This window comes from Elephas maximus, chromosome 6, assembly GCF_024166365.1.
Source record: "Elephas maximus indicus isolate mEleMax1 chromosome 6, mEleMax1 primary haplotype, whole genome shotgun sequence".
NCBI classification, from domain to species: Eukaryota; Metazoa; Chordata; class Mammalia; order Proboscidea; family Elephantidae; genus Elephas; species Elephas maximus.
This window is the reverse complement of record NC_064824.1, coordinates 32,959,958-32,974,522: the sequence shown is the minus strand read 5'-3', so window position 1 is coordinate 32,974,522 and position 14,565 is coordinate 32,959,958. Positions and strand designations below refer to the sequence as shown.

The following is a 14,565-nucleotide window of genomic DNA, read 5'->3' as shown; positions in this document are numbered from 1 at the left end:
ATCCTGATTCCATGGTTCCTCCAACTTGCAGTCTTCCTTCCCTTCTCCTCCCCTGCCTAGTGCCTAACCAGGGTTTTTTCCTAGGCCCCTACTTCAAATTTCTGCATTTACCTTGTAATAGACTGCAATCGTATTTCAAGACTAGAGTCCTGTTTTAAACTGCAGCTCTGTGCTTCCCTGGTAGGGTCTTGCAGCTCCCTCTCCCATGGACACATGGCTTAGTCCCTACTTTCATCCTGTGGCTGGAGTGCCACCTACGTTTCCATATGCCTAGCTTCTGTTATCAATTCTGCATTACTTGCCATCATGCATCACTAACTCACTGAGATCCTAGGACCCTGAAGCAGTGATTGCTATCTGTTTGCCAAAGGTTCATACTCCGTTTCCTTCATAGAAACATCATTGCTGAGAAGTGGATGGCCGGTCAGAAACTACATTTCCTGCCTTCCACCCTACAGCTAGCTGAGGACACATGACTACATTCTAATGGAATACAGATGGGAGAGATGTATACCACTTCCAACCTGGCTTGTAAAAACCTTCGCAGAGCCAGCTGAATGTCAACATCTAGAGACTTGGTCATGTTAAAGTGGTGGAGTTTCCATCAACTGTGTCCTTGATTGACTTTTTGCAGCAGAAACTACCCCTCCCAATCGACAAAATTTTACGTGGGTGAAAATTAATCTCAGTCGATTCCGACTCATAGCGACCCTATAAGACAGAGTAAAACTACCCCATATGGTTTCCAAGGAGTGCCTGGTGTATTCAAACTGCTGACCTTTTGGTTAGCAGCCTTAACCGCCCTGCCACCAAGGTCTCCCAATTATGTAAAGCCACTGTGATTCTGGGTTTACCTGATATAGTAGCCCTTTTTTTACTTCTTCTAAAAAACACTGAAACCAACATTCTTTGAATAGCTTGAGCTTATGACTTCTGAATAAAAACTGTCCCACAGGGCCAGCATATTCTCTGTAGGCTACCACTGTCATCAGGTCAGTTCCCCAACCTCTGCCCAGCCCTAAAGGACAATTATGAGGCCATATTCTATCTCTTTTCACTTCTGGGTGAGCTTCATGTTACTTTCAACTGACCAACATGTCTTATGTCCATTTATCAACCTATGTTACACTGAAAGATATTCAAGATTAAGCTTTTTAGAATAAGCAAATACGAGAAACCCAAATACCTCCACGGCCACAGGTCTGTGAACACTGTGTCCAAGCTGTCCACTCCGAAAGCTGACAGTTGACCACGCATTCCACCAGGCAGTTAACGCTCATCCTCTGTGGCTTCTCCAAGTTACTCTGCAAAGAGAAATCAAATGAGATTTCACTAGAAAGGAGATGCCTGTTGATATTGTTGATTTGGCATGTTATTAAGTAAAGTGCCAGCCAAGTAGGACTTAATTAAAAATAGAATAAGGCACTCACCTACATTTAATGCAAAAGATTTTATCAAATGACCTCAAAATTGTTAGATTGTATTCTTCTCAATGTTCCTTTAATAAGGTGAGGAAAAACAAGATGGTAGAAAGAGAGGCTGGAATTGAAGGGATTTCCCAACTCCCAGTGTACACAGTGATCGAATGAGGGTACTTTTTCAAATAAAGATTCCTACTGCAAAGAGGTGGGAATTTCAAAAGGTCTGAATTGCTTGAAGTAGGGCCAAGAATAAATATTTTTAAAACAAGCATGCAATGTGATTGCAATAGTCTACAGTCCATGCTTTGAGAAACACTGAAAGAGAAGAACAGAAATTCCTGAAAGAGATAAAGTAGGCAAAACGAAAGGGAACATCCAGCTGCTTAGGACTACATGGGCACCTGCAGCATGTGGTATGGTGATAAGGCACTGCTGGCATTTGAAAGGGAGAAGGATGAATGATAATTGGGACAGAATATCACCTACAGGATGCCTTCCAAACAGATCTGTTCAGCAACAGGTGGTCACATTGTAAAATGTTACAAAAGACAAGGTAACCTACTCTATCTCACTATTTCCTCGACAAGGCTGGTTAAAGCTGCTACTGACCTTTTCGGGGGGGGGGGGGGAGGGGAAGACTGTCCTTAATTCTGAGATAATGATCTTTCTAAATTTTGGCCAAAAAAAAAAAAAATTATCTCTTGTATGAATTGATAAGGAGCCCTAGTGATGCGGTGGTTAAATGCTTAGCTGCTAACAGAAAGGTCAGCAATTCGAACCCACCAGGCACTCCATGGGAGAAAGATGTGCAGTCTGCTTCCATAAAGATTTACAGCCTTGGAAACCCTATGAGGCAATTCTACTCTGTCCTATAGTGTCGCTATGAGTCGGAATGGACTTAATGGCAATGGGCTTGTTTTTTAGGTTTTGTATATGAATTGATGGCCATCACAGGACATTTTGTCCTTACTTCACAAAATAATAGTTTGTCAGTCATATTTCTTTTTATATAATCCTAAACTCTAGAATAAACCCATAGTTTCTTGGATCCTGAGAGAACCGGAGATCATATGACAAAGAAATCCATCCTGTTGCTTAGCCAGTAAGGAACCAGGAGGATGCCTCAGGGCTAAATCTGGCCACTTTACACTTCTGGGCAGGTTGAGAGTGCACAGAGAACTCAACACTAATAGCTAGCTAGGCTACAATAAAATAAAAATAAAATCAACAAGCCATCTGAAGTTTATACCAAAAACCAATTAGGCTAAAAAACACAATCATGGTCTTAATCACAGGAGAAACTTGTCCCACAGTTTAATTTCCTGTTGTCCCCTCTGAAATCAGCATTGAGGCAAAACATACAAATTTTCTATTGATGTAGGAAAGGTCTAGCTGAAAGAATAAACCACTAAGAAATTGGTATCAACTAACAGAGAAAGACTACAGAGAAAGAATAATGAAAAATTCTGCTCTAGGAAGTGAGGGAAATCTTGACATTCAGCACATGTTAAATGTTAGAAATGTCTATACTAGGCTGAAATTAAAGCTTAAAGCATGATTACTCGCCAAGTAGACAAAATAAAAATTACAGTGAAATCCATGATCTCCTCGAGATCTATGGATATTCCAGTTAGGCTAATAATTTGGGGTATCTTTAAACTGATACTGTTTAAATACTTGTTAGATATATATTATTTGGAAAGCAGAGAAATGGGTCTCCTATCCCACCACGACTACCAGTTGCTGAGGCGATTCTGACTAATGGCAACCCTATGTGTATCGCAGTAGAAGTGTGCTCCATAATGTTTTCAATGGCTGATTTTTTTGGAAGCAGATCACCAGCAGATCTTCCAAGGTACCTCTGGATGGGCCTAAACTGCCGACTTTTTGGTTATCAGCATAGCGTCCTAACCATTTGCACTACCTAGGGACTCTGATTTCCTATTACTGAATAGTTTATATCTTTATTTGTATTCAAAAGAAAAGATATATTACATATACTGAATGTATGATTTTCACATATTTGGAGTTGCAGATTTCTGATTTTTTTTTTTTCCTGAAGCAACTTCTTGAGAGGCAGATTCAATGAAATAAGATGCTCACTGATACCTGGTAGACCACACTTGGCCCTGCATTCATTGATTTCAGAATTACATAAAATGGGACATTCAACTTCATATTGTCTGGTCACAGTGTTGACGTCCTGGACTACGGCTACACCATTGATTTAGAGGGCATGTTGTGACAATATTTAATAGAAGTATGTCAGAATAGAGGTATTAATAAATTGAATAGTGTGACCACATGTGATCATCTTTATTACTATTAAACCTACCCCCAGAGTGCTTTTCATTTTTATGTTATGCCAACCTCTTTGAAACAGGTCTGACTATGCCTTTTCTCCAAACCCATAGTTTGTCACAGGAGAAAAAGGGGCAATAAACTTACAAAATATCAGAATCCACTAATTTGAAACCTGGTGGACATGCCTTTAACTTAGACTGAGATGAAAAATACAACTGTGCTATTTATCTCGCCATCATTTGCTGAGCAAATCAGCAGAGCTTTCTAATAGCAAGTGGCAGTATTCAGCATATGTGCAAGGGAGAGCGCTCACCATATATGCAAATGAATCGCTTGTCCAATACCAACAGTCATATCTAAATATTAAAGCTGCCCATTCTTAACAGTTTGTTACAGGCAGTTACAGTTAGATAAGTTCTTAAAAGTAACAAAAAATATATCTTTTTAATGATCTTGTTTTCCCCAGTGCAAAACTATGCTCAAACCTAATGTACTAAGTAGTACCTCTTACTCTAATTGACTCTCAGCTGAAACAAGAAGAAATCACAGTCTTCGTCACTTATCTGAAACTTCTTACAGGTTGAAGAACAATATCAAGAGAAACAAAGCATTGGGTATTAGATACAAATATGAACAGGTTACCTGCTGGCACTGGTCAATACCGACTGGTTTGCCGTCACTGCGCACACAGCTCAGAAGGCGGGTCCTGACGCCTTGCCCACAGGTGGCATTTTCATTCAGCTGGCATATGCTCCACTCTACAGGTATATGATCACCCACACTGAGTTGCACAATCATAGACATGTGAGCAAAATATAACAAACCCTTGATTATCTGCATTGATGGTGAAGGGCAGTGTGTACATAATCCTAAAACTGCTTCCAGGTGGGTCTGAAAAAGCATCATGCAATTGTTTTGTTGCAAAAAATGATAATAAAAATAAAGAAGTAAAAGTGAGTTACTGGAAGTAACAAATAAACAAAACAAACAAACAACAACAAAAAAACCAAATATGTTGTTAGAAGCCATCTCAGAATTGCCTGGGGTAGGAAAGGAAAGGCTCCAAACAGGATGGCAGAGAAAAAACAGTTTGGAATCAACTGTTTGCTGGGGGAATAATTGAGAGAACAATTCAGAAATGATGACAGTCTTTGATGTAAACTTGAAAATGTTTTCTAAGAACAAATCCAGTTATCTAAGTCATAAATGACTGAAGTACATTTGGTACAGTGAAACCCTGAGAAATACCCTAGAAAGGAAAGGAGGCAAGACGTATGGAACTGTATAAACTGTGATAGAAAGTCTTATTTTTCCAGCTAAGTCTATCATGAAAGAAGGTTCTATAGATTCGGCTAGTTGCATTAGAAACTAGACAAATAACTGATGGTTAGAATAAATGATACCGTAATTTAACTTGATTCTTAAAAAGACATAACTCATATTGTTGCTGTAGGTAGAAAGGAAGGCCCTTGATCATATAGAATAAAAACATCTTTAAGGTTGTCTCCCATATTTGGCAGGTGACCTAAGACTTTAATAGGAATAGTAAACCCATATTTAATAAGATCAGTCTTTTAATGATATACTCTTTCACTAAAGCAAATTTCAACCTATTTCTGGAAAATTACTATTAAAACCAAGAATCTGAAACTCCTTTATCTAAAGAAAAAGGACAAATAGACTTTCTCATCAAAAAGCCCCACAGGATTCACTATGACACACTCTGTATGAGAAATCTCTGCAGTGCCTTCGTGGCTGTAGAGGAACTTTTTCTTTTCCAGAAAAGACTATTACTTTGTCTCTGCAGGAAAGTGGAGGCTTAGTTGTTGGTTCTGAGTTCAATGCTGAGACTTAACAAGGCACCACATTTTGGGGCATCTGTATATACCTGCGGCTGTAGAGTTTGGCAGGCAGCAAATCAATGTAACTAAAGTCTTTTTGTATTAGACACTGAACACTATGGTGCCGAAAAAGTCTGAGCAGCGACTAAATGGGATGGTGTGATCTCCACTGTCTAGGAAACATTCCTCTCCAGTCAGACTCAGCGTTCAGTCTTTCTTAAAGTAAAAAAAGGCCTCGAAAGCGCTAAACTGTATGACATTATTATGGCATACTTCTTAAACAGTAAATTATTTTCTGCTACTTAGTTCTGTGGTTTCAGTTTATCATGGCTTAATTCAACATTATTCTGAAACTTTGTCACATCTTTTAAAGTTGTTTTACTTCAGAGAGTCCATGCTGCCCTGCCAAACGTGGCATGCCAAGAGTGGGTGTGTCCATCTATAAAGGGACCCAGGGAATGTCAAGTCCTTGGCCTTTCATGAAGCATGGGCACATACTCTACTCTTGTTTCCTAATTTAGAGACTGAGAACACCCCCCCCCACACACACACCCATTAGTAGATGCTACGGAAAATGACATGGTCATGGAGGTCCACTGTACCTGTCAGATTGTACTGGAACTGGAAGCAATTTTCATTAAGCAGGCAGGGCCGCACTTGTGAGTCTTCAGGACAGGTCCTCGAGCTCAGTGAGGGTCTCAGCAGATGGCGGGTTCTTCTCTGCATTGCGTGTGGGTCGCATGACTATGAACATTAAAGAGCAGGCAGAGTTAGTTCAGACTCATGGTTAATTGATAAATTACATACAATTATCTGTATACCTGCAAGCGCATGTATAACTACAGGTAAGAGACTGTTGAAAGTGTTAAACACAGTATTAGACAATAAAACTCTTCTGTGAATCATTGTAAGACCCCATACATACATACTTTTTTTTCCACCTGACAACGCGTTCTTGTGCTGTGTGACGGTAAAGCTTCTGTTTCTGCCTCCTATGGAGAGTTAGGTGCATGAACACCATTTTCATCAATTAAAACTCACTCCATAATCTCAAACAGTCTTCCACATAGTAATAGGTCAAGATATTTTGAATGTTTACAAAATAATAATAATAATAAAGGAAGGCTCAATAGAAATAACCACACAGAACACTGAAATGAGAAAATTATTTTTAAAAATTCCAGAATAGACAAGTATAGAGAAGGAATTCTAAAATGAAAATTGTGAATATTTCAGAACTTTCCTCTTACTGGGAGGCCCTCTGTAAGGGATAAGCCACTCCATACACTGCCCTTTTCACAAAATAAATGTATTAATATGAACACCAAAACAACAACAAAAAAAAACCAAACTCACTACCGAGGAGTCGATTCTGACTCATAGTGACCCGATAGGACAGAGCAGAACTGCCTCACAGGGTTTCCAAGGAGCACCTGGTGGATTCACGCTGCCTACCTTTTGGTTAGCACCTGTTGGTCTTAACCACTAAGCCACCAGGGTTTTCAGTGTGAACACCAAAACCAAAAAAACCAAACCCGTTGCCATAAAGTCGATTCTGACTCATAGCGACCCCATAGGACAGAGTAGAACTGCCCCATAGAGTTTCCAAGGAGCGCCTGGTGGATTTGAACTGCCAACCTTTTGGTTAGCAGTCATAGCTCTTAACCACTGAACCACCAGGGTTTCCCATATGAACACCAGGGATCTCATATATCACTTTACCCATGGGTCCACATGTCCTCTTACAGCCTCAGCTCCTCCAATGCCCTGAGCCAGGTAAACCTCAGTAGTATCTCATCCAACAGCCCTACTCCCAGTGGACTATCATCTCCCTTCTTCCAGAACAATTTCCTTATTATTGTCCTCTAAACGCTGCCCTTCCTTTTCTTCAGAATGCTAACGGAGGCTTACTTCTTACACAGCCCTCATTTTAATAACACCAAATTCCTCTCTTTCTTTTTGGCTGAACTTCCTCTCATGCTCAGGAATGTCTCTCAAGGCATGTGCTTCCAGACATATGTAAGTACATGTATATGCCACATCTGTCACTATGTTGTCATCCTTTGTTTCTTTTTTTTTCTCTTTTATTTCTGCTAGCTTCCTTTCTTTATAAACTCTTTGAGGGAATGACGGACCATGGCTTCTACTACCCATATCACTCCCTGGAAGTCCTGGTACACCCAGAAGTTGTTCAGTAAATACCACTGAATACAGATACAACACAATTCCAGATTCAAAAACCTAGACACACAGTGGTTCTTAATTCACAGGAAAGGAAGTCTGTGAATTAAGATGTCCAAATCACTGCTGTGTTTCAGACGTTTTAACCTTCTTTTAATTCCTTTTTTCTTTTTAGAAACTGCAGCAAGACACAACCTGTACACTGAATCTTGGCTGCTGATGATCAAAAGACACTGTGGGGATTGCACTGCAGAAAACATTGCCACTTTCCCCCCCAGTCTGAAAAGTTTGGAGCCAGCTAAATACATTTACTATCCATGTGGCTTTATACTTGGATAATCTGTCAATACTCGTAATGTAATTTTACATTTTAATTGTATTGAATTGTCTCTAGATGATGAAGAAGGGCCACTGAAATCAGGCAATTATTCTTAATTATCTGCAAATCCCATGCTAAATGTTTAAAAATAATTTATTACAATTCCACCAATTAATTTGATTGTTTGTGTTCATGAGGAGGAATAGGGACTCAAATGATTTGCCAATAAAACAAAATGAAGGTATCTTGGTAGATACTTTTGATTAGGGCTTTACTGAATTGCTACCTTATAAAATAATCAACTTATGCTGGAACCAAATGGATATGTGTAAGAACTTATGTACCTGCTTAGTCTAGGCCATCAAATAAATTGAGAACTGTTCCCCCACCACGTGCATGTACACACACACACACACACACACACACTACTATGTAATCCTGAAAGACTTACTTATTTACTCTGTACCTTAGTTCCTCATCTAAACTTGGGTGAGCGAGTTTGATGAGATTAAAGATTTGCCTGTAGTAAGTATCACAGTCCGTCTCTAGGAGTCCCTGGATGGTACAAGTGAGTGATTAATACACTGAATGCTAACACAAAGGTTGGAGATTCCAGTCCACCCACGGGCACCTCAGAAAGGCCTGTCTACTTCTGAAAAATCAGCCACTGAAAACCCTGTGGAGCACAGTTCTATTCTGACACACACGGGTCTCCACGAATCAGAATCAAGTAGAGGGCAACAGGTTGTTTTTGCTATTTGTCTCTAAATCTGCTGGAAATGGTTTTAAAATATTTGAATCCACCAGGCACTTCTTGGAAACCCTATAGGACAGTTCTTTGTCAAATAGCGTCACTGTGAGCTGGAATCAACTTGACAGCAATGGGTTTGGTTTTTGTTCTTTTTGTGAGCCTAACCCACTGCTCATACCATGTTGACTTTGAAAATAACTGAAATTAATATACTGAAAACCAGTACTTCAACTAACTCTTTCTTTTAACTTTTTATCCATAGAAATAGGAAAAGAGGATAGCATCCAAAACACAGAAATAGGAAAAGAGGATAGCATAGGTGACTGAAATCTATAAACAGTAGCCAAACTAATCTTAGGCAATGTTTTCATGCTCCAGCTTATAAAAACTGTCCTAGCACTGCTAATAAGTGAGAAATGGGTTAGTATTTCTCCTCATTTCTTTCTTTCTATTAGCTATTTAAAAGAAGCCCAGAAAATGATGAATTAACCACAAGGGGAGTGATGGGAGTTGGGCTAAGAGAAAAGAGAAGGCAAAGGAGGCTTTCACGTTGATAATTTCTTTATTGGATCAAGACTCCTCAAATACCACCTGGCTTTCCTCTTCCATAGAGTGTTCATGCCAAGACCTACTGTTGATTTCCTAAATAAAGAAGTGAGAAAGTGATGTGTGGACAGCTAAACCACAGTCAGTTGTGGACCAGTTTCATTGTAAAGATCAAGGTTATATACCTAAAGTTTGTTTGCTAGGAAACCCTGGCGGCGTAGTGGTTAAGTGCTACGGCTGCTAACCAAAGGGCTGGCAGTTCGAATCCACCAGGCGCTCCTTGGAAACTATTGGGCAGTTCTACTCTGTGCTATAGGGTCACTATGAGTCGGAATCGACTCGATGGCACTTTTTTTTTTTTTTTCGGTTTATTTGCTAAGGAAGGAAACGTCCAATAAGAACCAGTTAGTCTCTAGCACATAAACCCCTTCATGCGACAAGATTTTCTAACTTATTACCTTTGAAAACTAGCATTTACCTTTAGGTTCAATCCTTCCTCACGACCTTGTTCCTTTACACCTTTTACTCTTTCTACAAGCAAGGCCTTAACCCTTTTGCCTGATCTGAAAATTTGTTTTCATCCCTCAGAATGAAATGAGATGCCCCTTTACTGAGCTTCCCCTGGCTTTCCGGGACCCGTAATAAGTGGATCTCCCTCATCTAGTAAACATTTCCATTGCACTTGCACACTTTCCTTCCCATGGGCTATTTGAAGCGAGAGCACATGCCTTAATTTTCTTAGGCATTCAGAGCCTTGTACTGTTTCTGGCACATAGTATGTAAACAACAAGTGTTCGTGTGTAGAATAACTGGATTCTTTTTGGGGCGTAAGACTGGATTTTGATAAGCTTCCATTAGCAGACACATGGTCAATCCTGAATGATGGTCTTATGGCCTGAATGTAAGGGTTTCCTATAGGTCTGTAAATCTGATAAAAAGAGAATTTAATCTTTTCCCTAATTTTCATACTTTTCCTATAAAATGTAGATGACACTGCCAAGAATAACAGAATCCATCATTACATTAATCAAACATATCAACAAATGAGTTTTAATGTACCTACATAAAAGATAACTGATAATTTAGGTATGAAGTGTTAAGTTTGAACTTGCTTTCCTGGCATTCTTTCAGGTTCTTGGGAATTTAAGTCACTCTGCAAATTTCTTGTTTTGAGAAGAGCACGACTTCAAGGCCTGGCCTTGTCAGCTCCCATCAGATACAGAAACCCAATGCTTGACTTTGTTACGGGATTTGTCTGATAATTCTGAGATGGTCTCTCCCTCATTTAGTCGATCAGCCAGGCTGTCAGTAGTTCTTCTGTTTCTGTCTTTCATGAAGAAAAATGGATATATATTCTCCAAAGTGTAGTTTTCTTATTTGGAAAAATTAGGTAAAACAATTTCACAAAAAAAACACTGCAAGGGTGTATAAAGCTATTTTTAATAAAATTAAACCCTGATTCTCAAAGGTTGACAGATATGAGAAAACCTTTAGGGGAGGAAAACCTGGGTCTGCAGAATTGTTGTTCACACCTCGCATGTTTAAAAAACATTCTCAGGGATTCTGGGGAGATGTCAGAAGTGAAAAAGAGATTTTAATCTCTGCACATCACAGTGCTACAAGGAGAGCAAAATCAAAAACACATAGACAATATTCTCAGTAAAACTACGTGACAAGTTATCTTCCAAAACCCTAAAGCATGAGCAGGTGGGGACTGCCAGCTGAAGCTATCTGACCTCTGTGCTATCTGTATCTGACAGGAGGAAGCAGAGGGTGAAAATGGGGTATCTGACAGATCTAAGAACACCAAAATGGAGAGTCAAAGCTGAAACCTGGAGGAGTTTGCACACTTTTGGAGTACTAGGCAAAAACACTAAATGGTTATAAAGGAAAATCTAGGCAAAAATACTGAATGGCTTATAAAGGAAAAATAATCACATTGTCATTAGACTTTTTGACAAGAAAACTTTATGCCAGAAAAAATATATAATAAAGATACACAAGGGTAAAAAAAAAAGATTCAGGGATTTCAAAACCAGCCAAGCTGATTTTGAACATAAAGACCATCAACAAACTTAACAACATGCAAAAACTCAAGGAATATTGTTTCCATGAGCCCTTTCTTAGGAATTTACTGGAGAATCAGTTTTAGACATCCAAAATGACATCAGTGTAAAGGCTGGTGTGAGCTGTCTATGGAATCTACGGAAGGGCTACGTAAGCAGTACATCAACAGGGAACTACCAGAAATCCAAGCCACATTCGGAAGAGGACGTGGAACCAGGGATATCACTGCTGATGTCAGGTGGATCTTGGCTGAAAGCAGAGAATACCAGAAGGATGTTTACCTGTATTTTATTGACTATGCCAACAAGGCATTTGACTGTGTGGACTGTAACAAATTATGGATAACATTTCAAAGAATGGCAATTCCAGAACACTTACTGGGCTTCTGAGGAACCTGTACATAGACCAAGAGGCAGTGCTCTGAACAGAACAAGGGGATACTGCATGGTTTAAGGTCAGGAAAGGTGTGTGTCAGGGTTGTACTCTTTCACCATACTTATTCAATCTGTATGCTGAGCAAATAACCTGAGAAGCTGGGCTATATGAAGAAGAATGTGGCATTAGACTGGAGGAAGATCCATTAACAACCTGCAATATGCAGATGATACAACCTTGCTTGCTGAAAGTGAAGAGGACTTGAAGCACTTACTGAAGAAGATCAAAGACTACAGTCTTTAGTATGGATTATATCTCAATATAAAGAAGACAAAAATCCTCACAACCAGACCAATAAGCAACATTATGATAAATGGAAAAAATATTGAAGTTGTCAAGGATTTCATTTTACTTGGATCCACAGTCAATGCCATGGAAGCAGCAGTGTTTAAAGTGTTAAAAAGTAAAGATGTCACTTTAAGGACAAAGGTAGGCCTGACCCAAGCCATGGTGTTTTCACACACTTCACATGCATGCGAAAGCTGGACAATGAATAAAAAGATAGGAAACAAATTGATGCCTTTGAATTATGGTGTTGGTGAAGAATATTGAATATATCATGGACTGCCACAGAGAATGAACCAATCTGTCTTGGAAGAAGTTCAGCCAGAATGCTCGTTACAAGCAAGAAGGGTGAGACTTTCTTTGTCTCACATACTCTGGACATTTTGTCAAGAGGGACCAGTCCCTGGAGAGGTCCATCATGCTTGGTAAAGTAGAGGGAAGCAAAAAGAGGAAGACCCACAAGGAGATAGACTGACACAGTGCCTGCAACAATAGTCTCAAGCATAACAATGATTGTGAGAACGGCGCAGGACCAGGCAGTGTTTCTTTCTGTTGTACATAGGGTCGCTATGAGTCGGAACTGACTTGATGGCACCTAATAAGAACAACATAAGCTCTGAAAATGTAGTAAAAATACAAATGTTAATAATAAGTAGAGGTTATGTAAAAATATTAACTTTCTTAAGTATTCATGTTGGTGATAGCATTGGCATTATTATTCTGAGAATATTTTGTGTGTTATGTGGCATAATTATGTATAATTATGGTATATTCTATTACTATTATATCCATTGTCCTTGATAAATAGAAATCTCAGTATAGAAAAAAAGGAAATACAGATAGAAGATAGAATTTAAGTGAATTCCTACAGTTCCTAATTTGAACTGAAAACATCAGGATAAACTCATGAGGTATTTCATCTTCAATAAAAAGGAAATCATAATAAATGCTTCAAAGCTCTGCCTACTAAAGTGGTCTAGAAACAATGGAGCCCAGTAGTAGTGAGTCTCCCAAGAGCTCTTACTGTGACACTGAAGAGCCTTTTCTACCAAAAGAAGCCAGGGTTTTTAGAGCAATAGCTGATTCCAAGGCTGGCAAAGGAAATGTATATGCTAAGCCTGAAACATCTTGTCATATCAGACAGCAAGGAAGCTAACAAAGACCACCAGAATCTTTATTACAGCGTTTAGAGTGCAAATTTGAAATGGTTACCACTAGGACAATCAGAGCATCCCTACAGATGACAAATGACAAGAATCCGAATACATCAAATTTGTTTAAATCTATGAGTTCATAACAATAAATAAAAGTCACATGTGGTGATAGATGCTAGGAAAACACCTTATTTTGAAAACTGGAAAATAGGGTAAAACATATTTTTCCTGCCTTTTGCATTTTTTTTATTTGCATACAAAATGGATCACTAATTATTATTTGCATACAAAATGGATCACTGGATAATGAAAGAATAAGTTTAGGCAAAGTGTTTCTTTTTTTTTTTTTTCTAAAGGACTTTAGATCTGAGTAAGCCACCAGCAGGTAGAGACTCATGGAACAGTATTTGAGGTATGTTTTCACAGACTTGCGCTGGCTGCTGGACGACACAGAAGGGGCTGGGAAGAAGGTGAGGAGGACAGAGAGAAGACTATCTTAGGAATCCAGGAGGGAGGTGATGGTGGTGAGCCCAGTGTGGTACAGCGGAGGTGGTAAGAAGGGGTTGGGTTCTGGATTTATTCGGAAAGGAAAATGGACAGGGTTTCCCTGCAGATGGGCAGTGGGTGCTCGCAGAGGAGAGGAGTGAGGGTGACTCAGGTTTGGGCTGAAGTCCTGGGGAAGGGTGATGCACAGACTGAGACAGAGCTGGGGGAAGGAGGGCTGTGGGTGGGTCAGTGGCCAGGTTTGGACGTTGGGTTTGGAGGCGAGTGTGTACAGACACCAGGTGAGGGTGTTGTGTATGCAAGTGCACATTTGAGTTTGAGTGAGAGGGCAGTTCTGGGGACAGGAACATGGGAGGCACAGGCAGAGAGGTTGAAGTTTAAGCCATAGGATCACCCAGGGAGTAGGTGTGGATAGAGAGGAGGAGAAGGCAGGGCAGAGGGTCCTGGACATTCCCATGTTGAGAGGTCAGGAGAGTGGGAGAAATGAGCAGGAGTAGCCAGTGATAGGAGTTCAGAGTCTTGGAAAATGAGAGTGTGACATGTTTCAGGAATGTTGTTGTTAGTTGCCGTCAAGTTGATTCCAACTCATGGTGGCCCTAGGCATGCAGAGTAGACCTGCTGTATAGGGTTTTCAAGGCTGTTACCTTTTGGAAGCAGATTTCTAGGCTTGTCTTTCTACGCACCTCTGGGTGGGTTTGAACTGCCAACTTTTCAGCCAGCAGTCAAGTGGTTAATCGTTTGTGCCACCCAGCGACTT

The 14,565-nt window shown here is 39.8% G+C and overlaps 1 protein-coding gene across 1 annotated transcript in view; it reads right to left on the bottom strand.

Annotated features, from left to right (window-relative positions):
* The window catches only part of THSD7B (thrombospondin type 1 domain containing 7B), a 989,424-nt gene that overhangs the window by 48,701 nt on the left and 926,158 nt on the right, over positions 1 to 14,565 (bottom strand). The window contains exons 18-20 of the mRNA XM_049889254.1: positions 6,169 to 6,310; positions 4,368 to 4,483; positions 1,187 to 1,304 (exon numbers count right to left, since the gene is read on the bottom strand). Coding sequence (XP_049745211.1) covers positions 1,187 to 1,304; positions 4,368 to 4,483; positions 6,169 to 6,310 — 376 coding nt within the window. The remainder of the gene's footprint in view (positions 1 to 1,186; positions 1,305 to 4,367; positions 4,484 to 6,168; positions 6,311 to 14,565) is intronic.